This window comes from Macaca fascicularis, chromosome 16, assembly GCF_037993035.2.
Source record: "Macaca fascicularis isolate 582-1 chromosome 16, T2T-MFA8v1.1".
Lineage (NCBI taxonomy): Eukaryota > Metazoa > Chordata > Mammalia > Primates > Cercopithecidae > Macaca > Macaca fascicularis.
This window is the reverse complement of record NC_088390.1, coordinates 20,063,056-20,089,902: the sequence shown is the minus strand read 5'-3', so window position 1 is coordinate 20,089,902 and position 26,847 is coordinate 20,063,056. Positions and strand designations below refer to the sequence as shown.

The 26,847-nt window shown below is 45.4% G+C and overlaps 1 protein-coding gene, 1 non-coding gene and 1 pseudogene across 16 annotated transcripts in view; all 3 read right to left on the bottom strand.

Annotated features, from left to right (window-relative positions):
• Positions 1 to 3,284, bottom strand: part of LOC102143055 (coiled-coil domain-containing protein 144A) — a 119,772-nt pseudogene extending 116,488 nt beyond the window's left edge. The window contains exon 1 of the transcript XR_012425376.1: positions 2,693 to 3,284. The product of XR_012425376.1 is annotated as a coiled-coil domain-containing protein 144A (transcript). The remainder of the gene's footprint in view (positions 1 to 2,692) is intronic.
• On the bottom strand, positions 594 to 698 carry LOC123569568 (U6 spliceosomal RNA). The gene has a single exon (XR_006693392.2). It is a non-coding gene; the product is annotated as a U6 spliceosomal RNA (small nuclear RNA).
• Positions 3,285 to 5,310: 2,026 nt separating the features above from the next.
• Positions 5,311 to 26,847, bottom strand: part of SPECC1 (sperm antigen with calponin homology and coiled-coil domains 1) — a 317,948-nt gene continuing 296,411 nt past the window's right edge. For 6 of the 14 annotated variants that reach the window (XM_074018820.1, XM_045376222.3, XM_045376223.3 and 3 more), the window contains 3 exons: positions 23,174 to 23,263; positions 18,296 to 18,355; positions 9,688 to 10,371 (listed from right to left, as the gene is read on the bottom strand). In XM_074018820.1, the coding sequence (XP_073874921.1) occupies positions 10,282 to 10,371; positions 18,296 to 18,355; positions 23,174 to 23,263 (240 nt within the window). In that variant the 3' untranslated portion in view covers positions 9,688 to 10,281. Of the gene's footprint in view, positions 10,372 to 18,295; positions 18,356 to 23,173; positions 23,264 to 26,847 lie in introns of all 14 variants that reach the window. The other 8 variants (XM_074018821.1, XM_065532887.1, XM_074018822.1 and 5 more) reach the window with 2 other exon arrangements.

The following is a 26,847-nucleotide window of genomic DNA, read 5'->3' as shown; positions in this document are numbered from 1 at the left end:
AAACGTTGCGGTTTTCTGAAATTGTTATTAAGTTCTAGTTTTGCTTATTAGTTGTTCTGTTCTTTGTGGCTTATAATTTGGGGCATCACAGCTATTTTCCAAATCATAGTTTGTAACTAAATTCACTTGTAAATATATTATTTCATCAACCTAGATAACATCACTGTCCACTATTACTGAGCTCATCAATCACGCCAAGGGCAGAAAGCTAACAGATGTCAAGACCTAGCCTGAACTCCTGTTCCACACAGACTCAAACTCTGAGTCGGTAGATCTTTGTTAGAACAATGCTCAATCCCCATCTTCATCTCCAACTGACATGGAAAATAACATTCTACTTTTATTTTTTGGTTTCAGTTCCATGAAAGATGCAAGTTGACATTCTCTCATTTCTGAGATACATACTAACAATATATTTGCACACAATATCCCACATGTTACTCACCTCCATTCTCACTCCATAGATCACCTTACTGCATATTTTTGTAGTGAAAAATCACAAAGTTAATATTAGGTGACACTCAGTTTGCTTTGACTCCTACTGTCTCTTTGGAGCAGTCAGCAAATAGTCAAATGAACTTTCACTAACTGCACAAAATATGAACCACTTCGCAAATCTGTGCATCATCCTTATGCAGGGGTCATGCTAATTTTCTCTGCATTTTATTCCAATTTTAGTATATGTTTGCTGCTGAAGCAAGTGCAAAGCTCTCTTTTTATACATGGATACTCATGAGTCATGGATGAGGCTTAGTTAGCTCTGTTAAATCCAACTAACATACTTGAGACTCAGAATTCTGGTGATGGCTTCCTGCCACAGCTCTGGGAAAGGATAATATGAGACCTTCCATGATCTAAGAAAAGGTATCATACTGGATATAAAGGGGCCTCAGCATACAGATCTGGTAGCAATGACAAAAGGAAACTCATCTCTTTCTGCAACATTATTTGAACTGAACCCCGAGGGCATAAAGGATAACTTAACGTGAAGGTCTCGGCTACGTCTAGGCTGAGATTAAAAGCATAACAAATTTTTAAAACAAAATAATTCTTACTTTGATTTTCAAAAATACTTTAAGCCAAAGGAAACTCAGGATTCAAAAGAATAGGTATGGCTCATTTTATTCAATACTTAGATTTATAGAATGCATGTAAATCAGGCATTTCCAATTATTAATATTAGTGTATAAGACTGTTATACATTTTCAAAAGGCACTTAAAGGTTACCTTTCACTATTTTCTACCTTCAGAAATGCTTTTCTTTGAAAGGAGGGAGAAAAAGTTTCCACTGAGATTAGGTCATCACACTCCAATTTTAAATCTCTCAGTTTACTCAGGCTGGACAGCAGGCTGGAGTGCAGTGCCGCAATCTTAGCTCACTGCAACCTCTGCCTACCGGGTTCAAGCGATTCCCCTGCCTCAGCCTCCGGAATAGCTGGGACTACAGGCGTGCACCACCACACCCAGCTAATTTTTGTATTTTTAATAGAGATGGGGTTTCACCATGTTGGCCAGGATGGTCTCCATCGCTTGACCTCATGATTCGCCCGCCTTCACCTCCCAAAGTGCTGGGATTACAGGCGTGAGCCACCACGCCCGGCCAACTTTATTATTATTATTATTATTATTATTTTGAGACGATGTCTTACTCTATCACCCAGGCTGGGGTACAGTGGCACGATGTTGGCTCACTGCAACCTCCGCCTCCTGGGTTCAAGCGATTCTTCTGCCTCAGCCTCCCAAGTAGCTGGGATTACAGATGCATGCCACTATGCCTGGTTAATTTTTGTATCTTTAGTAGAGACGGGGTTTCACCATGTTCATCAGGCTGGTATCGAACTTCTGACCTACTGATCCGCCTGCCTCGGTCTCCCAAAGTGATGGGATTACAGGCATGAGCCACTGTGCCCAGCCAACATGAAGTTTTTAAGGATGGAAGGAACCTGAGCGAAAGTAGAACATGTCTGCTATATAATAGGTATTCAGCTTATGTTTCAATAAATTCTAAATAAATTGAGAAAATGGATAAACACATTTGGGAAGGGCAATTTTTTTTGTTTTTTGTTTTGTTTTGTTTTGTTTGGAGTCTGGCTCTGTCGCCCAGGCTGGAGTGCAGGGGCACGATCTCGGCTCACTGCAAGCTCCGCCTCCCGGGTTCACGCGATTCTTCTGTCTCAGCCTCCCGTGTAGCTGGGACTACAGGCGCCCGCCACCACGCCCGGCTAATTTTTATTCTTTGTATTTTTAGTCGAGACAGGGTTTCACTGTTGTTAGCCAGGATGGTCTCGATCTGCTGACCTCGTGATCCACCCGCCTCAGCCTCCCAAAGTGCTGGGATTATAGGCGTGAGCCACCGTGCCCGGCCGGGAAGTGCAATATTTATTTATTTATTTATTTATTATTTTGAATCGGAGTCTCGCTCTGTTGCCCAGGTTGGAGTGCAGTGGCCGGATCTCAGCTCACTGCAAGCTCCACTGCGGGGAAGTACAATATTTTTCAAGAAAACTGCTGTAAAGTAAAGCAACACATTTGCAATAGTAATAATCATTTATATGTTCTCCCGTCTCACTAAGAGACCTGGGCCCCTGACCCCTCTGAGGTTTCCCCTCCCGGGTGCCATGGGGCCTGCGGGCACCAGAAAGCCGGGGTCCCCAACAGGATGGCGCGAGTGCCTCCTTCGCCTGGCCATTACCTCTCCTTCCTATCCCTCTTGTTCACGCCAGGGTCTCCAGGAGCCAGGACGCGCTCCACCCCAGGGACGTCGCCCGACCGGGCAGCTCTGTGGAGCTCGCAGGGATCTTCCAGGCAGACGTCGTGCTGAGGCTGGTCTAAGGCGCCCTCAACATGCTCGCTGTCGCTGCCCGCGCTGTCGCTGCCTGCGCTGTCACTGCCCGCGCTGTCGCTGCCCGCGCTGTCGCTTAACCAGCTGGAGTCTGAGGACCACCGGTCCCCCTGGTAGCTTAAGGACAACTGGTCCTCCTGGCTCCGGACGCTCCCGACGCTAGGGGTCTTCCTCATGGCGGAGACTGTCGGTTTCGGAGACCCCTCAGACCCTCCCCGCTTTTCTCCACCCCTGGAGGCCATCAGTAGCGAGCTACTGCCTTGGCCACAACCTCCCAGCAGGAAAGCTCGCGGTTTCCAATCTGTGAAAGGAGCACCGCCAAGCCAGAAATGCCAAGCCAAGCGATCACTGCCACGCCAAGCGACCACCGCCAAGCCAAACGATCACCGCCAAGCCAAGCGACCACCGCCAAGCCAAGCAACAACCGCCAAGCCTCGCGGGTAAGGCCAAGCCACGCGGGTAAGGCCAAGCCAATCCGTTACACACCAGTGCGCCTGCGCACCTGTGACGTCACTGCATCTGTAGCTCCAGCCGCCCCCAAAAAAACTCCTTGGCCTGCAGGTGGCGCTGCAGCTCCGGCGCCGGCCTGGGCTGGCGGGTGGTCCCTGGGAGGGTTCGGGGTGGCAGTGCCCAGCCTGCCTGTCATGAGTGACGCCTCACAGAGCCGCTGGCGCACCTGCTCCTCGGCTTGCTCTGTTCAGGGGTGCCGGCCAGTTCCCGCCCCTGTGCCGCCATCGCCTGGCCGCTGTCTGACCACCGCAGCGAAGTTGCCCAGGAGTCCTCGCTGCCAGGATGCAAGCGGAGTTGGATGGCTGGGTCAGAGCCGGCTGTCCACCAGGCGGGAAGGGCAGTCCGACGCCGCTGCCCGCCTAGCTTCTACTCGGCCTGCGCCTGGAGCCAGGGACCAGCTCTGGGCATTCCGCTGCCTTAGGATGGGGCCGAGCAGCCGCTGCCACCCTGTGCCGCAGCCGCTGCGCACATCTGCCCAGGGGCAGTGCGGCTGGTGACTCGGGCGGGTCGGGGAAGGCCAGGTGCCACCGGAGTTGTTCGCCTCTAGTCAGTCCTGACTGTGCAGCCCGCGAGCACTAGTGAAATTTAAGAAAAGTGACAGCCGAGCACGGTGGCTCACACCTGTAATCCCAACACTTTGGGAGGCCAAGGCGGGCGGATCCCTTCAGGTCAGGAGTTCGAGGCCAACCTGGCCAACATGGTGAAACCCTGTCTCTACTAAAAATACAAAAATTTGCTGGGCGTGGTGGCGCACGCCTGTAGTCCTAGCTACTTGGGAGGCTGAGACAGGAGAATCGCTTGAACCTGGGAGGCAGAGGTTGCAGTGAGCCGAGATTGCGCCACGGAACTCCAGCCTGGGCTACACGGCAAGACTGTCTCAAAAAAAAAAAGAAAAAGAAAAAGAAAAAAGAAAAAAGAAAAAAGTGACAAAGGAGAATCTAGAGAGCACTCAAATACTAATTCTTGAGGACAATTAAGACAGATAGCATTATGAAAAACAGATTTTGTCACTGAAGCCTCAGGGCTTCAGCCTAGATCCTAAGCTGCTCACCCACAAAAAGCCAGTCACTGAGATGAGGATTTCCAAGGAAGAAGGCTTTAATCAGGTGCAGCAGTCGAGGAGATGGGAGCTCAGTCTCAAATCCATCTCTCTGACCAATGAAAATTAGGGATTTGTAGTATAGCAAGGAAGAAATGTAACTATGTATAAGAAAACATGAACTAGGGAGGGGTAAGGAAGCAATCGTTTAAAAAAGTATCTTCGGTCGTGCTTGATGGCTCCGGCCTGTAATCTCAGCACTTTGGGAGGCCGAGACGGGCAGATCCTGAGGTCAAGAGATCCAGACCATCCTGGCCAACATGGTGACCCCCGTTCTCTACTAAAAATACAAAGATTAGTTGGGTGTGGTGGCATGTGCCTGTAGTCCCAGCTACTCGGGAGGCTGAGGCAAAAGAATCGCTTGAATCCGGGAGGCGGAGGTTTCAGTGAGCCAAAGGTTTCAGTGAGCCGAGATTGTGGCACTGCACTCCAGCCTGGCGACAGCGCTAGACTCCGTCTCAAAAAAAAAAAAAAAAAAAAGTTCTTCACCTTGCCTCCTCAATCTTGGCATAATTCCCCCTGCGAGTGGTTTCTGGGGTCTCAGTTGGCATTTAGTCACACGTATGACATTGCACATATTGTGTGCACATCTGCACAGCTCAGCAGTGTCCTGGGTAGGCCTTGAAGGGTGATCTTCATATGAGCCTGTGGCCTCAGCAAGAAAGCTGTACACGGGAAGCAGAGGAGCCAGCAGGAGCCCAGTCCTCTGCTGAAAATTCCAGCACCACCCGCAAGAGCAGCTGCCATGGAGATTGTGACCCAACACGGAATATATGCATGAAGATGCTGGTTTGAAAACACTCAGTGTAAGCGTGGCACTTTGAAAAAATATTAATGATAAATGTCACTGAGAAAAAAATCAGAAACAAAATATATTTATTAGAAATATTACAGTCATTTATCATACACTTTCCTGGGAATAAATACATCTAATTAGCATGTCATATCCTAACACTGCTGAGTACAATCTAGTGTGGTCTTTACAGACACGACGAGGCCACAGATGTATCAACTACATTCAACTAATGTAGTTAAAATTAGTGTGCTACTCAGGATGCTACAGATATAGCAAAATTCTAACCTGGTTCAGAGGAGTGAAATGCCCAGTGAATTGAGGCAACTGTAGATATTCAAAATGCTTCTAAAAAGGCTGTGAGGTTATGTCCCTTACTGTATGTCATTGGTAGGTCATCTCAAAATGGCACTCGAGCTTTGGAAGGGTGAGAGCTATTGCTAGATTTGCATAGATGCAGGGGGTCTGCATCTATGGGCCCGAGTCCTTCATCTCCACAAGCCGCCCCTCAGTGGGGGAGAGGAGGGGGAGGCTAAGGGAGTCTCTGTAACATTTGTGGACAGTAGGGAAGACAGCATGGCAGAGATTCCTCACCGCTGGATGGCTTGTGCCCTGGGGATGTGTGTTTTTATCTAACACCCACCGGCATCTACTTGGGTTGGTTTCTACAAAAGCTGTAAAACAACAACGGAAAGAAAAAGGAAAACAAAAGACATACTATTTTTGAAATGAGAAGGGGCTAGGACAAGAGAAGCTACTGAGAATGTTATCCCCACAAGGCGGGGGCCAGGGGCTACCATCAGACAAGGAAAAATCAATCCATGTTAGATGCAGAGGACAGCAACTTCTCGCCTTGAAAAACTCCCCTACTCTACTGGGGCTTGCATTTTGCAGCTGTCTTTCATGTAAAAATTATACATTAAAAAAAGGATCTTCAGAACCACCAAAGGATTTTAAATGACTGTACTGGCTGAGGGAAGATGGAAAGAAATGTGGCTGTTGTACAGGCCTCTGAAAGCCTCAGGACAGAAACGGAATGGCACGCTCTGCTGAGAACAGAAAATGTAAGATGCTGACCTTGTTTTCCCAGTTTACCAATTTTCCACCTTCACCTGGTGCTCAGAGCTCTGTTAAAAACAGACCTAAAAACCCTACCCCTTGGCCTAGCTGGGGTGGGGACTGCCTCCCCCAGGTCCTGCGCCTCCACACGCCAGTGGATGGCTTGGGGGAGCCCTACTAGCTGCTGTGCTAGAAGGCCTATTCCTGGACTCCTGAGGCCATCAGTCACAGTTCCAGGACCCCAGCAGAACCTGCCCTTCCCCGAAACACCACCTGTATTTCTTTTCTTTGTGTGTGTGTGTGTGTGTGTGTGTGTGTGTGTGACAGGGCCTCACTCTTTTGCCCAGGCCAGAGTGCAGTGGCACAAACACAGCTTACTGCAGCCTCAAACTCCTGGGCTCAAGTGCTGCTCCCACCTCAGCCTCCCAAGCAGCTGAGACTACAGGTGCCTGTCATTGTACCCAGCTAATTTAAAAAAAAATTTTGGGGCCAGGCGCGGTGGCTCACCCATGTAGTCCCAGCCCTTTGGGAGGTTGAGGCAGGCATATCACTTGAGGTCAGGAGTTCGAGACCAGCCTGGTCAACATGGTGAAACTGTTTCTACTAAAAATACAAAAATATGCCAGGCATGGTGGCACATTCTTGTAATCTCAGCTACTCAGGAGGCTGAGGCAGGAGAATCGCTTGAACCTGGGAGGCAGAGGTTGTAATGAGCCAAGATCACACCATTCTAGCGTGGGTGACAGAGTGAGATGCTCTCTCAAAAAAAAAAGAAAAAAAAGAAAAAAGAAAAAAAATTTTTTTTTGTAGAGTCAGGTCTTGCCATGTTGCCCAGGCTGGTCTCCTACTCCTGGGCTCAAGCAATCCTCCCACCTCAACCTCCCAAAGTGCTGGGATTACAGGCATGAGCCACCATGCCTCACCACCATGTGTGTTTCTATGGACAGGACATGGCATTCCTCTTCTACATGCACACCCACTGGCAAAAAAAAAAAATGGTAGTCGGGGAAACTCCTTGAGTTGTAAAAATAAATTGCACATGGCCTTTCATGTTTCTGTCCTTCTTTTTAACCTAAAGAGAGCAGGATACAGACAAAAATGGGGGAGTTTGGCCACAGTCATTGGCAACTTGGGCTCCCATTGGAGAGGGACTGGTATGGCCCCAGCGGGGCAGGAGGGAAACCACACCATTGCTCAGAGCTGGTTCTGGATGGTTCACACGTAATCACTCAAAATGGAGCCAATCACAGGCCGGATGTGGTGGTTCACCCGAGTGAGCTGAAATTGCACCACTGGCACTCCAGCCTGGGCGACACAGCAAGACCCTTATCAAACAAAAACAAAAACAAACAAACAAAAAAACAGCCAGGTTCGGTGGCTCATGCCCATAATCCCAGCACTTTGGGAGGCCGAGGCAGGTAGATAACCCGAGGTCAGGAGTTTGAGACCAGCTGGGCCAACATGGTGAAACCCCCTCTCTACTAAAAATACAAAAAAATTAGCTGGGTGTGGTGGTGGGCACCTGTAATCCCAGCTACATGGGAGGCTGAGGCAGGAGAATCGCTTAAACACGGGAGGCAGAGGTTGCAGTGAGCTGAGACGGTGCTATTGCCCTTCAGCGTGGGCAATAAGAATGAAACTCCATCTCAAAATAAATAAGTAAAAATAAAAATAAAAAACAGAACCAAAAATAAAAAACAGAAAACACCCACTCCCACTCCAGGCATCCCAAGACAGCAACTGCTTCCCCACATACAACCCTGGAGTAATTCCAGCTTAAATCTAACCACCAGCAGCTCAACTCAACTACTTGGGATATTACTTTCCCCCACTTTAATGGTGGGTAAAGTACAAGTACAGGGTTAATAAAAAATGCTTCAGACAAGTGCCTGAAGCAGCAGAAGTAGTAACTTTCAGGTTGAATTGGTTGTGACTATGTGTCAAGCTTCATTTAAATACAAAGGCATGGCTGATGTAATGACCATCGCCAAACAGCTGCTCAGGAACTCCAGGCTGCCTGCCTTGTGGCTGCCAGGGAAACGTGTCCACCCCCTCAGTGGTGCTCCATGCAGCTGTGCTTCAGTCGCCTAAAGAACTTTCAAAACATGTAGACTGCATCTCTGGTCCCATTCCAGACATTCTGAAGTCAACCAACTAGGGCAGCCAAGAGTGTTTTCAAAAGGGTCCGCTGGAGGTTCTGACGCAGAGCTGCGGCTGGGATGCACTAACAGGGCTGGGGTCCTGTTAGTCTCAAGGTGGCTTGAGACTCAGAGATCCGCTGACCCGTGCGGCCCAGCTGCCACCTCTGCAAAGGTCTGACTTGGAGGAGGGGACTGAGCTCCTACCTCTCCAGGAATGGTCAGGGGTTGCACCTGCAGCCTCTAGAACCTGGCTCTGAACCAGTGGCTCAGATCAGCAATCAGAATGTACTTTGAGTAGTAATGGCAGTCACTGTCATTCTCGGTGACACACTGGAAGGATGATCCTTTGTTGGAGGGGCACTAACGGGCAATTTGGCACTGAAAACAGCAAGGGATGGGCATTACCTATTTCCCTCAACCACCTGTGTGAGCCACGCCCTCACTCACTGTGTAGTGTACACAGATCTGCCCAGAAGAATGCCACAGAGCCACCAGATGGGCACCCGGGCCGGACCAAGCACTTCCGAGGGACTGGGGCGGCTCTGGGGGGGGGCTCTGTTGCCACTTAAGGTGACCAGTAGGGTGCCAGGGCAATTGCATTCTTCTTTGTTAAGTATAAATGGGCCTTCACCGCCCACCCCTAAGGGCTTCTTTTTCCCATGCGGATGTAAGAGGCCTGGGGAAGCACTAAAGGCCACATCAGTCCAGAGCTGAAATACTGTCCGGATTTGCTGTCAGCCCAGCATCCCCAGAGGCACACACCCTCAGCCTGCTCCACCCTGCAAAGCAGACACAGGCCATTCACACACGTGTGACCTCCTGTCAAGTTCTGTGGGGGACAAGCCTGTGTGGGTGTGAATGGGAGTGTGAAGAACAGGAGGACAAAGGTGCGGGGGATGAGGACTGCAGTTTCTCTAGTGTGAAAGCCACCGGCTGCTCGGGAGCACACAGACTGTGGTGGCAGAGGTGTGGGGCGCCTCCCAGGGGCTCCAGTAAAGCAGTCAGGGGCTCCCTTGCATTCTCACAGGCTTTCCTTTTGCTACAATGAATCAAATAAGGGACTGTGAGAGCTAAAAGTGAATCAAGTTCTAGGTGTTAATATTGTTACCTAGAACTCCCATCTTTCCCCAAAGGGCTGAGTGCGCACGTTTCCAGATTGCCCTGGAACAAACGTTTATTTTTTGTGTTTTGTTGTTTTCTTTTTTGGGGAGGAGGGGGGAAGGGAGGGTTCACAAGGGCAAAGTTTTGTTTTTTGTTTATTGTTTTTTTGGGACAGGGTCTGGCTCTTTCACACAGGCTGGAGTGTAGGGGTATGCTCACAACTCACTGCAGCCTTGGACTCCTGGGCTCAAATGATCCTGCTGCCTTGGCTTCCTAAAGTGCTGGGATTACAGCCACGAGCTACCACACCGAGCCAAGGGCAAAGGTTTCATAAAGGCAAAGCCAGGATATTTTTAACAACAGCAACCAAAAGCCTGATTTAGAGATGCTCTTTGTCTGAAATTCTGCAGATGATGTGTTCAGTCACCCAATGGAATCAGCAAAACAAGCTTGGGTGTGGGGTCTTGGTCTGGAAGGAGGGAGGCTGGGCTCTTTAGAAGCATCCCATGGGAGATCAAAGAGTCCCCAATTTACAGTCCAGCTGCGTTTGCATTTGAGACAGGTACACAGTGGGACCCACTCTTTCCTATTTGGGTGTTGGTCCACTTGGATTGAGCCTGCCTCTGAAGTCTAGGCAGCTGGGTGGTGGGCAGAGCAGGGTCAGTGGACAGTGATCAGGCGCTTCCAGGACAAGCTGCAGCAGGTGGCAGTGGTGGCTGCTCCAGGCCCTCCATGGTTACGTCTCAAAGTACTTGTAGATTTGGGCCACGTACTGCATCACGCTCTGCCAGTCAGGCCGGTCCGTGTATAGCATCTCACTGAGTTCCTGCAGGGGAAGGGAATGGGGTATAGATCACAAGTCAGAAAACATCACAGACCTCTTCCCCTCAATGACTTCAATCAGTTTAGTTAGGGCTTACGCTGCCTAGAAACCCTCCACTTACACAGACAGAATGCGAAGACCAGCACAGGTGGTGCTGAAAACGATGGGTTAAAGGCCTTTTCCTCTCACTTATTCAGGAGATACTGTCTCTTTCCAAAAATGGAAAACATGACCTCCACCATTTTCATCTTTTAACCATATGACAGCATTTTAACAAGTTTTGAAAAGCAAAACTCACTAATAATAATTTCACTATTAAAATGACTTCCAAGTTTCTAAATTACATTTGAAGCCACCTCTAATTCCCCAGGCTCCCAGCACAGTGCACGTGCTATTATGTGGGCTGTGCTATTACGTGCGCTGAGCATTTCACACCCGGGTCCCCGTGCTGCTGTGCCATTGTGTGGGCTGCCATTCTAGTGGATGCGCACTGACCAGGGAAACTGCTGTCCAACAAGGGACATAGCGTGCTGTGTATGCTCACCTCGTCAGCACCACAGACTTTGCAATCAGGATCTTTGTGCAGTATCATTTTCTTCTGTCGAACTAGTCCCTCAAGATAACTTCCTAAGAGTAGGATTATCACAAAAGCCTTGAACCAATTTCAAATGCAACCATTTATTTTACCAGCATTAAGTGTTACCATTTAACATGTTTTTGTTGTTGTTGTTATTTAACATAGTTTGGTGATTTTTTGGCTTATTTTTATTTTTACTTTTGCTAATTTGCTGGTTTTTACTATTTTTGTTCATTTCGCAAGTAAGCTTGTAATGAGCATGCATAATGTCCAGGCCAGAAAGGGAAGGGCAAGAAGGTGGGCATCTTGTCAGGCACTCAGTCAAACTTTTCTGAAATTTGTGCCACTGGACATATTTAATAATGAACTTTGGGATTGAATTAGGATTCCTGTGTGGTTACAAGAGAATAGTAGGAAAGGACCCTGATGTAAAGCCAGAAGCAGAGATGCCATGGAAGTAAGGCTGAACTTAGCACATCCGTTCCTGGGCGTTGACAAAGCTGGCTGAGGCTGTTAATGAGCCATTCGTCCCAATTCAACATCTGAACAGACTTCACCTATTCTGCTCCCTGGTGATGCTAAGAACTTATCAGCATATCATTAATCATGGGAAAGGAGTGGAAGAGGAGTTGGTAGAACATTCCATGCAGGTACACCTAGAACAATTTTAAAAGAAAAACAAACTTCCACAGAATACAAGGATAGAATGTGTCCTTCTACCTACACTGCTGTAGTCATGATTGCACAGAGACTGAGGCCTGGCAAGCTAAAATCCTTACCAAGGCGGGTTGCTAACATGACTTACAGAAAGGAAGTGATGAAGAATTGGGCATGCAATTTTGGAGACAGGTGAGCTCTGGGAAAAGAAGGGATGCCTACAAACACAAGAGAGATGGCACATTGCACACTTTCCTGTGTATGATGGGAAGGGTGTGTCTTTAATCTCAGAGAGGACTCAGAAGTCCAGTCAATATTGACAGTTTTGAGCAGACTATTTTACACGCTTGAACTTCATAACTGAACTAAAAATATTTAGTACATTGTTAACATATTTGAGAATTTGTGAAAAGATATTTTGTACATTTCAGAAGACAGAGTATGCTGCATTAGTAACAATCTTAAAGTCCATGACATTTCTTTGAATTAGTAGTTACGACCCTCCAAAAGATACCAGACCCAGATGATTTCACTCATGAATTCTATTGAATACTTAAGAAAGAAATAATACCAATTCTATACAACCTCTTCAACAAATGGAAGAGGAGAGAAGAGTTCCCAACTCATTCTATGATCCCAGCATTATCCTGATACCAAAACTAGACACAAACATCACAGGAAATCTACACACCAATTTCTCATGAGTACACAATCTATTAACCTATAAAAGTATAATACATCATGATCAAGTGAGGTTCATCCCAGGAACACAAGGCTGGTTTAACATTCATAAACTGATGTAATTCATCACATTAACTAACTGAATGAGAAAAACCAGATGATCAAATCAACAGATAAAGAAAAAGCATCACACAAAATTCCACAATCAAGACAGTTTTTATATGTGGTAACTCTCAACAAACTAGGAACAGAAGGGAACCTCTTTCACCTAATAAAGGATATGTTTAAAAAACCAACAGCTGACATCATACTGAATGGTGAAAGACTTGAACACTCCCCCCATAAAATCAGGAACAAGGCAAGGATGCCCTTTCTCATCTGTCCTATTTAAAACTGTACTGGACAGTAATCCCAGCACTTTGGGAGGCCGAGGCGGGTGGATCACCTGAGGTCAGGAGTTCAAGACGGGCCTGGCAAACATGTTGAAACTCCATCTATACTAAAAATACAAAAAACTTAGCCAGGCATGGTGGCAGGTGCCTGCAATCCCACTTACTCTGGAGGCTGAGGCAGGAGAATCACTTGAACCTGGGAGGCAGAGGTTGCAGTGAGCCGAGACCTTGCCATTGCACTCCAGCCTGGGTGACAGAGCAAGCCTCCATCTCAAAATCAAAAACAAAAACAAAAACAACAAAAAAACCGTCCTGGAAGTTCTAGCTAGTGCAAAACGGCATGAAAAAGAAACAAATGGCATGCAGATTGGAAAGGGAGATATAAAACTGCCTTTATTTGCAGACATGATTGTTTAGAAAATCCCAAAGCATTTAGACACAGGTTTAGCTAAGTCTCAGGATACAAAGTTAGTATACAAAAGTCAATTGCTGTCCTATATACCGATTGAACAAATGCATTTTGTAATAAGAAAAACAATACCATTTACAATAGTACCAAAAAAAAAAAAGAAAAAGAAAGAAAAATCCACTAAGGTCTAAATCTAACAAGATATGTCCAGAAGGCAGACACAGCTGTCAGGGTGGTTGAGGGCATGGGATCTGGAGCTGCCTGCCTGGCCTTGCCTCTTGCCTTTCCTGCTCAAAAGCCATGTGCCTCAGTTTCCTCCTGTAGAGTGCATCCACCTCGCAGGACCTCCATGATGGTCCAACAAGTCCATACATGAAAAATGCCCAGAATGGTAAACAGTAAATACATACAGTAAATATGGAAAAAAAATGCTTTTCACACAATAAAGCACAAATTCGCTATTTAAGCACAGCTCATCATGTTTACGCTTGCAGAGTAGGCCCAGCCATGCCTCAGGAATTGCTGTGTGGTGACCTCCCTCCACGGGGGCATGCCAGCACCCAGTCCTGCAGCGGCTGTCCTGGTGGGCATGCTGGCACGCAGTGAGCAACAGCCCTCATGGACTACATGGCCTGGTAAAGACACAGCAGCCCTGGGGACACATGTTTTGGCTGTTTTTATGACAGTGATGTCACATATCCTTCCTCACCTAATTCCTTTTCTGGGGAGTTGCTCACACCTGCAATTGGGCTGACTAAGATGCTCTCCTTACATGGTGGCTGAGGAAGAACACTTTCTAATATCTGGGGAACACTATAGAGCTTCACTTTTAAAGATCTCATCATCTCACACCAGTCAGAACGGCTATTGATAAAAAGTCAAAAAGTAACAGATGCTGACAAGGCTGTGGAGAAAAGGGAATACACTCTTTGTGGAAATGTAAATTAGTTCAGTTACTGTGGAAGGCAATTTGGAGATTTCTCAAAGAACTTAGAACTACCATTTGACCCAGCAATCCCATTACTGGGTATATATCCAAAAGAAAAGAAATCGTTCTACCAAAAACACATGCACACTTATGTTCATCGCAGTGCTAGTCACAATAGCAAAGACATGAAATCAATCTAGGTGTCCATCAACAGTAGACTGGATAAAGGGCCAGGTGCGGTGGCTCACAACCTGTAATCCCAGCCCTTTGGGAGGCTGAGGCAGGTGGATCACCTGAGGTCAGGAGTTCGAGACCAGCCTGGCCAACATGGTGAAACCCCATTTCTACTAAAAAAAAAAAAAAAAAAAAAAAAAAATTAGCTGGGTGTGGTGGTGCATGCCTATAATCCCAGTTACTCAGGAGGCTGAGGCAAGAGAATTGCTTGAACCTGGGAGACGGAGGTTGCAGTGAGCCAAGACTGCACCATTGCACTCTAGCTTGGGCAACGTCTCAAAAAAAAAAACAAAAACAAAAAAAAAAAACAAAAAAAAAACACAGTAGACTGGATAAAGAAAACATGGTACATATATACCATGGAATACTATGCAGCCATAAAAAGAACAAAATCATGTCCTTTGCAGCAGCACAGATTCAGCTAGAGGCCATTATCCTCAGCAAACTAATGCACAAACAGAAAACCAAATAAGACATATTCTCACTTGTAAGTGGGAGCTCAACATTGGGTAGTCGTGGACATAAAGATGGGGACAGTAGACACTGGGGACTACAAGAGGAAGAAGGGAGGGAGGGAGGCAAGGGCTGAAAAACTATTGGCTACTATGTGCACTACCTGGGTGACAGGATCAATCATACCCCAAACCTCAGCATCATCCAGTGTACTCATGTAACAAACCTGTACACGTACTCCTTGAATCTAAAATAAAAGCTGAAATTATAAAAACAAAGATCTCATCCTAATATGTTATACCCCAGAAACTTATATTTACTTGAATATAAACATATAATTTTCCTGGCATAATCTAACAACAGAACTTGATTGAAGATTTGGGTATTACTGCTGTCACTTCTGACTGGGTGTAGTTTTAAAGTGTCATGTGTAATATACTGGATTTTTCGATCAACATCCAAGTATTGAAAAGCAAATTTAAGAATGTAGGAAATTTCTATTTTGTTGGTGGAATAAGCTGGGAAAGTGCTCACAAACACTCCTAAGTGCCTTTGAGATTAATTATCATGTGTGTCAGCAGCTCTTCACAGACCATCCACACAGACAAAACCCCGGGCTCTGACAACTAGGACAACAAAATGACCTCATTCACTAACTGCTAAAGCGCATTAGACGAAAATTAAGAAAAAGATATTAAATTTAAAAAGAAGTAAATATTAATTACAACACTACAAAGAAAAATGTATTCTGTGTAAAATATAATCTTCCAACAAGGTCTCACTGTATCTTTATCCTTACCTGATCTTTCTGTTGGTACTCATTAGTTCTGTTGTTTCTGAAGGGAGATCCCTGCTACTCCACCCTGGTCAGATGTGTAAGTTTCCTCACACCTTTTTAAATTTCCTGGACTTGTAAATACACAATAGGAATATCTGTGTCTTAAAAATTTAGCAAAATCTGGGCTAATGGGGATATATTTTCTTTGTGTGTGTGACTACATTTTAAAGCACAAATTCAACCTCTTTAATGGTTAAAGTTTTATTTCTTTTTGAGTAAGTTTTGTAGGAATATTTACATTTAATATTTGAAGACATATACTTGTATTTTTCTATAAAACTGTCCATGCTGTTTCAAAATTATATTGGCATAGCACTGCTCATGGTGATGAGATTTCACAATAGATGTACATTCACTTTTTCATTTCTCAGATTCCCCACGTGCTTTGAGGGTTAGAATTGTATCTTTTTTTTTTTTTTTTTTTGAGATGAGGTTTCGCTCTTGTCGCCCAGGCTGGAGTGCAATGCTGCAATCTTGGCTCACTGAAACCTCCATCTCCTGGTTTCAAGCGATTCTCCTGCCTCAGTCTCCCAAGTAGCTGGGATTACAGGCACCCACCATCATGTCCAGCTAATTTTTTGTATTTTTAGTAGATACAGGGTTTTGCAACGCTGGCCAGGCTGGTCTCGAACTCCTGACCTCAGGTGATCCACACACCTCGGCCTCCCAAAGTGCTGGGATTACAGGGGTGAGCCACTGCACCCAGCCGGAATTGTATCTCATTTTTATTTCAGCTTAGATTTTCCCGATCCCTAATGAGATTGAACATCTTTAAAAATCTTCATTGACCATTTGTGATGATCTTCTACGAATTTTCTATTCTAGCCTTTGATAATTTCCTACTAGGTTGTATTTTTATTACTGGTTAGCAGAAATTTTTAATAGATTATCTGTCTTTGCTTTTTCTGTAGTCTCATTATAATGTGTCTGGATGGATATTTTGTTTTATTCATCCTTCTTGAGATGACTAAAGAATCTGTGGACTCTTTCATTCTCTTTTCATCATTCTGGAAAATTTTCAGGCATCATATCTTCAAATATCATCTCCATTCCATTCTTTCTATCCTTTTCATCTGGAATTCCCTCTGGGCATGGGACATGGCCATCGCCTGATTTTTTTTGGTCCATGTCTCTTAAACTCTGAGACAGACACTATTATTTAGATAGCCCAACAGTCATTCCCAAGCTCTCTCCCTTGCAGGCTTCCCACTAAAGAAACTGAAAACTGTTCATACACTCACTTCCTCAAATGCCCTTGCATCTGGGGACCAAGTAACAGAGTACTGCCAATGAGCTGGAGAAACCCAGGGAGACTTTTACTTTCATTCTTTAAAGGGAAAGATAGAAGGCACTTGCTCTATCTCTTTCCCTTCTTCCTGTCCTATAGGTGGAAGTGATGTCTGAAGTTTGGCAGCTACCTTCAACTATAAAGGAACAAACATGGGGACAAAAGCAACAGATTAAAGATGGCGAGCATGGATAGGAGACATTCTGGGGCTTTGATTATAGTACTGAGTGGTGAACCAGTCCTAAAACTACTGTTGTTAAGAAAATTAACATTTTTATGGTTTAAGCAACTGCTGGTTGGGTTCTCCATTTCTTGAAGCTGAACACATACTAATTCAATCTTACCATTATATTTTATATTTTTTAATGTCTCTTTTATATTTTGGGTGATTTCCCCATATTTATTTTCCAACTTAGTATTTCTCTCTTCTGCTGTATCTAATGATTGGCAACACATATTGTGGTCTTAATTCCAAATTTTCATTTCTAGAAGTGTTATTTGATTCTTTTTACAAATCTCTTTTTTTAAATAGAATCCTTCCTTCCTTGTGGTTTCTATTCCTCCTTTTATCTCTTTCATATGTTTAAATAGTCTTTTTGTAGTCTCTTATTATTTATCATCTCAAGTTCTGGTAGATAATCCTTTTGTTTGCTATATCTGCTGACTAGCTCAAGTAGATCATTTTCTCAAGTGTTTTGTCACTTTTTAGTAGCCACTGTAGTATCAGCCCAGGGGCTTCCTGCATCCAAGAGTATACCAAGGGCTTCATGCAGCACAGATATTATAAATTTGGACTCTAAACCTCATCTGGTCCCGTTTCCTTTCCTTGCAAGAGACCGTCTCTCTTTTCTCTCTCTTCTTTTCCTCTCTCTGCGTGAGTGCGCGTACACAAAATCCCAGGTGGAGACCAGTTTCTTTATCACCTCGTTGGGCTGGCCGGTGGAGTTTTAGAGATTTCTGCTTTCACTAAGAAGAGCAGCATGTTGTGAGCCTTGGCTTTATGCAGACTTGGTGTTTGCTTGGCCCACCGTCCCCCACCCACCCCTGCCGAGTTTTGCAGGCTCAGTTGTGCCTGGTTTCTGCTTTGTTTTACATTTCTGGCATCTGGGTATTTCCCATTCTTTCCTGAGAGCTTAGCTATGTGTTGATATTTTTTAAAATAGCATTTTATTCAGATCTCTAGGTGCTCTGAACAAGAGGGCTCTAATAATAATTCAGTCCACTGTGTTTCCAGAACTGAAATTGGTCCATATGAAACCTTATGTGACTGAAAATCTCTTAGACTTGAAAATCTCTAAATCATATGTTCATATGTGATTAGACCAGCTGGATAACTCTCTATCAGGTATTGAGAGCAACAGACTTTTGGCAAACAGATGTCAATGTTCTACAAGAAATCGTTTATCAGATGGCATAAAGTTATTTCTCATACAATTAAAGTATCACAAGGATACAAAATAGGATACTTACCAGGCTGGGTTTGATGCCTACACTTTCAGCTGCTTCAAATGCCAACAAAAGATTCCTCTTCTAGGTTAAAAAGACAAAGAGACTGGAATCAGTAATTTAAAATATATAGCTTTTGCCAAGAAAGAACATCAACTGATATCCCCATATAGATTATTCACTATTATAAAACAAAAATAGTAAGTCAAGTGTACAAAATATGGTCTCAGTTTAAGAAAAAAAAATAAACAGGTTGCAACTGCACCAAAACTAACATTACTGATTGACACCTACCAAAGATAAATTTTTGTTTAGTTTTGTCAAGATTACTTAATTTACAAATTACTTAATTTACACTTTGCAAGATTTATGGCGTACACATTCTGTGGCATAACAAAGTTGCTTAATCATGATGCCATAACAAAAACATTATCAAGGTAATAAATGCATATATTATAGTATATATAGATTGTATTTAAATAAAATGAAAACCTGTTCCTTCAATCCTGGTCCTTCAGAGAACTAACTTTAAATTTCTGTTTAGTTATGGATTATTTCCATATCTCTGTAATACGCTTACACAACTACTACTAGATTTCTAAAATGAAGGCATTTTCTACCGACTTCCTCCAGGACAAATGAGGACTCAGGCACCATGCATCTGCCTCCTCCTTACACTGTAGACACATAGCTAATTTTCGTGCCCGTATTAACATTAGCTATGTTTGTGACCTTAAATAATATCCGTGAACTTCTATTTTTTGTCCCATTGGGTGTGGACAACACTTCCTGACTCTACTTTGTATGTCAGGAGTAAATTCCCCTTTCTTCCCTCTACCTGGTCAAGTTGTAAACTGCCACAGCTGAGAACATTTGCTTCCTTTTCTGGAAGCACATTTAAGTCCTTTGTGCTCTCTGACTAGAATGATTCTGGAAGCTGAAAACCACAAGCAGCATCACAGAAGTCAGTTCTGGGCACATGTCCTCTATAGTTCCACCATCGTGACCTTCGCCACTCAAAGCATCATTCAAAGGAGTTCCTCTGTTACCCTACCAGTCGTCCAAAATCACCCCACATTTTAGTGTGCTCCAGATTTGGACCCTGCCTTTCTTCAAAAGTTTGGTTTTTTCCTACAGTGCCTGCTTGTTTGGGGTTTTTCCTTACTGGGAGGAGGACTTCATGCCTCCTTCTCATCTGGCCTCCTGCCCATTCTGACTGTTGCTTTTAAGTCCTAACATTCTCCTCATGGCTGCTGCCATTCTGTTCTGACACAGAAGGCCTGCATCATAGTGGGACCCTGGCCTCCTCGCACAGTTTCTCATCTCCTTTATCACAGCCTCGAGCTCTTAATCATCTCATCATTCTGTGAAACCCTTCAGCTCCAAGCCCTCCAGAACCTCACTGATTTTTGGAGTTTACTCCCATTCTATCGCCCAGGTTTCCTTCTTAAGAAAGAATATGGCGAGACATATTTTCTGGGTGTATGAAAATTTCCCTTTTCTGCCATCACATTCAGTTAACTGGCTGGCTGGACAGGGAAAATAATTTCCCCTTAGAACGTTAATGGTGGTGGCTCCACAATCATTCAGCCCTGGTGTGTGGCTTCTTTTGTGGACTCTTCCTAGCTATTCTCTGATGTGTGTTCATCTAGATGAACTTAAGAATCATTTGATCATGCTTCTCCCATTCCAAAATTCATTTCAAAATTATTAGGATTATATTAAAATTTAATTAAATTGTTATATTAAGTATAATTGAGAGATAAATGTTTCTTTACATACTCAGTTTTATGTTCCTCAGTGGAATTTCTTTGAGATGGAATCTCGCCCTGTCACCCAGGCTAGAGTGTAGTGACTCGAGCTCAGCTCACTGCAACCTCTGCCTCCCAGGTTCAAATGATTCTCGTTTCTCAGTCACCTCAGTAGCTGAGATTATAGACATGCAACACCACACCTGGCTAATTTTTTTTTTTTTTTTTTGTATTTTTAGTAGAGACTGGGTTTCACCATATTGGCCAGGCTGGTTTTGAACTCCTGACCTCAGATGATCCACCTGTCTAGGCCTTCCAAACTGCTGGGATTACAGATGTGGGCCACTGCACCTGGCCAAATTTCTTAATTTTATACGTTTAGATTTTATACATAATTATAGATTTTAGATTTCATACATCATTTTATACACTTTTCCATTTCCCCCACGGCTCTCACTCTCTGCCCTTGATTGAACATCTAGAGTCTGAAGCGACGGGTTTTCCCTGACACTGAAGCAAACTCTAGGCACCAGGTCACCAAAAAACAGAAAGATGCGGCCACCACATTTTCTTCCAGTCTGTGGCCCAGGCTGTGGAAAGCTGCTGATCTGTGGTGATCCTGACCAAGTTGCCACGCCCGTTCCTTGAAATTAAAGGAAAGGCGCGGGCATGCGCTGGAAACTGCACACTTGTTTCCCTAACGCTACTCTGTTCTGTTGAGACAGGAGCTGTGCACTCCTGGCTTCCTTCCATTTAGCCCAAATTACTGGCAGCAATCTCCTATTTTGGTGCTATTGAAGCCTTTGTCTTTACTTCAAAGCTCTTTTGGTTAGTTTTTGAAGAGGTGGGGGGTTTTTAGCCAGTGTTTAGGCCACCATTATTCCAGAAGTCAAATATTTTACGGCTTTTAATATGTAATGCCAAACATTGCTTTCTAGAGCATTACCCCAATTTTTGGTTCCAGCAATAGTGTATAAGTGGCCATTTTCCTGTACTGTCTCTGCCGAATGTGTCAGGCTGAAAATATTTTATTATTTTAATTTGTATTCATTGATTACTAGTAAGGTCTAACGAGAAGGCATTTCTAAACTCAAGATTTTATGCAAAAACTTTCTAGCTTGATTCTAATGAAACCACTTATGTTTTCTTTTTCTTTTTCTTTTTTTTTTTTTTAGATGGACTCACTACCGCAGCCTCAAAATTCTGGGTTCAAGGGATCCCCTGGCCTCAGGCTCCGGAGTAGCTGGGATTACAGGTGTGTGCCACCACGCCTGGCACCGCTTGTGTTTTCACAGGGTGCTGCATGCTGTTTCTTCTGTGTTCAATATCTGTTGTGAAAACACAGGTGGAGCTGGGCATGGTGGCACGCGCCTGTAATCCCAGTTACTCCAAAGCCTGATGTGGGAGGATCCCTTGATGAAAAACTGTCTCAAAATACCCTGAAATAGTACACAGGGTGACATGGAATACAGAGAGAGGGTGGTTTTTTATTCACAACAGTGACTTTTATTCATTTTTGCAGCAGCAGAACATCTGTGACCAAGTGTTATTACCCTAGTGCTCTTTCATTTGATCACTGTCACCATCACTGTGCAGAGGCCCTGGGAGGCAGAAGCCACAGATAAGCAGCAGCTCCGAAGGGCCTCACTTCCCCCATGGGCTGTAAGCTTCAGATATGGCTCAGCCCACAGGGGCCAGGCAGGGGGACGCCATCACTGCTTCAGTCTGCCCTGGTTGGGAGAGGATAGTGCAGGCCTGGGACCTTCCAGTTCTAGGCAGCCTAAGCACCCAACCTGTGGCAAAACTCGGTCACCGGCAGGACTTGAGGGGCTGTGCTCGTTGGGCCTCACACTCAAAACCAATGGGAGAATGGATGCCCAACCTAGAGTTCCCCCTCTCGGGGTCACACCTCATTCATTTCAGACACTGACATAAGCACACTCCAGTCCACCACCTGAGTCTGTCTGGACTAAGCAGAGAGTTGCATAGGCAGACAAGTGAATGCCCTATCTTTTTACTGAAAACAATAGAAACAAAAACGGCTGTGCACAGTGATTCACAACTGTAATCCCAGAACTATTGGGAGGCTGAAGCGGGTGGATCACCTGAGGTCAGGAGTTTGAGACCAGCCTGACCAACATGATGAAACCCCATCTCTACTAAAAATATAAAAACTAGCCAGGTGTAGTGGCGTGTGCCTGTAGTCCCAGTTACTCGAGAGGTTGAGGCAGGAGAATCGCTTGAACCTGGGAGGTGGAGGTTGCAGTGAGCTGAGATGGCACCACTGCACTCCAGCCTGGGCGACAGAGTAAGATTTTCTCAAAACAGCAACAACAAAATGACAAAATCTTCCATGGACTGTATATCGCACCCTGTGATCATATATCTCTTTACTATCATAGAAGACATGCTTGTTAGTTTTTATCAAAAATTCGCTACTTAATACCAATGTCAGACATAGTTTAATTGCTTCCATCCAGGTGGGGACACTCATAATTTCTATACATTCTGGGCTATCAACAACTCTATCACATACTTTTTAGATTTTGATTTTAATAGAGTTTACAAACATGAAAGGCTTCTCTTGGTGTCCTTTCTGATGAATGTGTAAATAATAATTTTTAAAAAATGCCCTGGCACTGAGCACACAGGGGAACACAGCTCCAAGCTGAGGCTAGACAGATGTGCCTCTCATCCTGATGATGCAAGGTGTGTGCTGCATTCACATCCACTTGCTTCCTGTGAAACCCAGCTTCTAACACACTTTTAGGAAATCTTCCCTGCTCTTTCCCCACTCTGCACTAGTAAGATTCCTCCCGTGTGCTCAGTTTTGTACTGTATGGGTTTGCCTGTTGGGATACGTTATTTTGAAAACCCACACCTGTAACTGTGATAGATATGGCCACTCTCACCAAAAAGAATGCCAGCATCCCCCAGGGCAAGCCACACACCAAGAAGTGGCGAAATGTCACTGCAGCCACTGTGGCTCCTCCAGAGTATGGCCAGGATGGGGAATTTAGGAAACAGGAGGCTAGTTGTTCCTTCAGGGAGCGGCAAATGGGCTGTAATTAGCAAATAAAATCCTAGGCTCTGGGACACAACCCAACTCAAGATTACTGTGAGGCCAAATAGATCCTAAAATGAAAAATACCAGACATCCAGGGCCGACTTGGACTCTCATCACAGACCCGCAGTCTTCCACATGCTGCCTTCCACACTCCCTGGTGGTTGGGTGATCGGTCTGGGGAAGAAATTCAACTCTGCATGTAGGGAACAGGGGCCTACGCCATGGCCTCAGCCTGCCCCCACCGCATGCTGCCACAGCTGCAGGAGGTCTGGGCAGCTGGCGGAGGAGCCTCTGCCCTCAGAATCGCAGAGACTAGCACCAGGTACAGGGGCTCTGGCCCAGGAGGCAAGGCTCACAGTTCGGAGCCTGAGGGCAAACACTGTTAGGTCCATAATTTTCCAACAGAGCCATGCTGATTCCAGGACAAAGCAGCCAGTCTGTGTGGATGACTGCAGGGAGTGATGCCCACACACTGCCAGGAGGACACGGATGTGTGTGTGTGTGTGAGGGCTTCACCCAGCAGTGTTAGGAAGGCCTTCTGACTATTTTCAGTGCTTTCATGCCCACTATTTCCTCAGTTATCTCCAAACGGCCTATCAGAAAAGCAGAGACTAAAACATCAAGAGGGCAGGGAGGGAATGAATGCATAGATCACACCTGTGACCCGTGAGGCCACTGCAGCCTGTGGCCCCAACTCAGGCCGCCTCTCTGGATGCTCCTTCCCGGTCCCCTTTGCTGTGTCCTCCTCCTCTACCTCCACGACAAACACTGGGGTTCCCAGGTGTGTTCCTCGGTTCTCCCTCTCTCTGCTTCCCTAAGACCAAAGGACTGGGTGCTCTCCTCCAGTCTGACGACTTTAAATTCCATTTGTGCCCATGCTGTCCAACATGGCAACCACACATGATGTGGCTACTTAAATTAAAATCGAAATTAAAAATTCAGTCTTCAGTCACATCTGCCACATTTCAAGTGCTCAAGAGCAGGTATGGTTGGTGGTTGCCCTGTGGGCAGTGCAGATACAGAACATTCCCATCATCTCAGGAACTTGCATTAGACAGCATGAATCTCTTCATGGACAACCCCCAGATCTGTTTCCAGCTCTGCTCTCCCATCCAGCTCTGGATTTGCTGCACAATTTCCTGCCTGCCATCACCACCTGCGTATTTCACAGCACCTCAGACTTCACATGATTTAAACATCTTTCCCCCAGAATGTTTAATAATCCTGTCCAGCCTGCTTCACAAATGAAGCACCCCACAGAAACGTAATTTAAAGATTTTAATACATTCTGTGATGGTTAATTGTATGTGTCAACTTGGATAGGCATGGTACCCAGATATTTGGCCAAATATTATTCTAGATGTTTCTGTGAAGCTTTTTTGTTTGTTTGTTTCAGACAGGGTCTCTGTCACCCAGGCTGGACAGCAGTGGTGCAATCACAGCTTTGCTACAGCCTCAAACTCCAAGCATCAAGTGACTCTCCCACCTCAGCCTCCCGAGTAGCTGGGACCTCAGATGTGTGCCACCAAGCCCAGCTAATTAAAAAAAATTTTTTGTAGAAATGGGGGTCTCCCTATGTTGCCTAGGCTGGTCTTAAACTCCTGGGTTCAAGTGATCCTCCTGTCTTGGCCTCCCAAAGTGCTGGGATTACAAGTCTGAGCCCCCACGCATGGCCCGACAACAGACTTTGAGCAAAGCAAATGACCCCACTTAGAGTGGGTGGGCCTCATCTAATCAGGTGAAGGCCTTAATAGAAAAGGCTAACCTCACCCAAGAAGAGGGAATCCCACCAGCAAATGGCCTTCACATTGGGACTGCAGTATTAGCTCTTCCCTGAGTCTCCAGCCTGCTGGCTTACCCTGCAGATGTTGGACTTGCTAGCTTCTATAATCTCGAGCTAGTTCCTTAGAATAAATCTCTCTCCCTGGCCCCCACCCCTCCACACGCCCACCTCCACACACACACACACACACACACACACACACACTCTCTCTCTCTCTCTCTCTCTCTCTCTCGGTTTTGCTTCTCTGGAGAATTCTAACACCTTAAAAAACTAAATTACTTCGCTCAGTTATTGTCATTGCTATGACCCTTCTTTGTACTTTATTTAAATCCTGATGTGGGATAATCGAACAGAGCTTTTAAACATATCTATGCCCTCCCCATCTCAGAAAATGGCCCTTTCAAACTAGACACCAAGGCATCATCTTTGACTCTTTCCTCTCCTCCTCCCCTACAACCAATCTGTCACTAAGTCCAGTCGATTCTGTCTGAGACATATTTTGAATCTTTCTAGGTCTTTCCATCTGTGTTGCTACCATCCTAGTGGTTAGTGGGTGAGGCCAAACCAGAGCTGTGGGGAAGCTCTGCAGCCTCTGCCCCTCGGACTCCCCAGATCAGCCCAGCTACAGGGTCTGCCCCTTGGCTTCCCTGGGTCAGCACAGCCTCTCTGGCCCCACTAACCACATCCAGCCAACCAGCCTTCTTCCACGGCCTGGACAACACCAAGGTGTTCCCCAGCAGCTGCAGCTGCTCCATAGCCCTGGCTCTGCACTGCTACCTCCTCTATCTTCCAATGCCAATTTCTTTTTCTTTCTTTTTTTTTTTTTTTTTTTTTTGAGACGGAGTCTTGCTCTGCTGCCCAGGCTGAAGTGCAGTGGTGCGATCTTGGCTCACTGCAACCTCTGCCTCCCAGGTTCAATCAATTCTCCTGCCTCAGCCTCCCAAGTAGCTGGGATTACAGGTGCGCACCACCACGCCCAGCTAATTTTTGTATTTTTAGTAGAGACGGGATTTCATCATGTTGGGCAGGCTGCTGTCAAACTCCTGAACTCAGGTGTCCGCCCGCTTCGGGCTCCCAAAGTACTGGGATTACAGGCGTGAGCCACTGTGCCCAGCCCCGACGCCAGTTTTGACATCACTGCTGCAGTCTCCCTGGTCTAAATGCGAGCCCCGTCACTCAGTCTCACAGCACTGAGTTTCTCTCCGGGCTCTTTGACCACTTATCCTTGCTCATTTATAATTTTACTTGTTATAAATCTACTCGCTTGCTTATTGTCTGTCTAGCTCATGAGGGCGCAGAACGTCTCTACTGTTTATTGTTTTCTTATGACAGTGCCCAATGCTTGACAAGAAATTCTTGAGTGACCAACAGCAGGACCCAGCACAGCATTTTCCAAAGTATTCTCTGTGGGACATTTTGTAGGAGGTTCTAGGTCAGGGGCTGGCAAACTGCTGACCATGGGCCAAATCTGGCTCATAGCCTGTTTTTGTAAATAAAGTTTTGTTGGCACACAGCCATGCCCATTCATTTACAAAGTGATCAATGGCCTCTTTAGCCCGATGGTGGAGTTGGATAGTTGTGACTGAGACCAACTGACCCACTGAGTCTATTACGTGGCCCTTAACAGGGAAAATTTGCCAACCCTTGTTATGGTGATTGTAGTAAAATAAACAAATATAAGTAAAGAGGTTATGTGGATCTGATCTATGTTGGGTTAAACAGTCACACAGATTTCTCAATGTAGGACTTCCTGAAGTCTTTAATGTGTTAACAGGCACCATGCTCTCTGAAAATGTGATGCAATATACAGTGTCCCAGACTTATCTGAGCAGGGAATTCTTTTTGTTGGTGTTTGCTGGTTCTTTGGAATAGGCTTTGAAAAATGCTGGCCAAGGTCTTGAAACCATGAAGGTGAGATTCCTCAGAAGGGAAGCTGGGGAAGATTTGCTGAGGATGGGATTCCACGGTGCAGTCA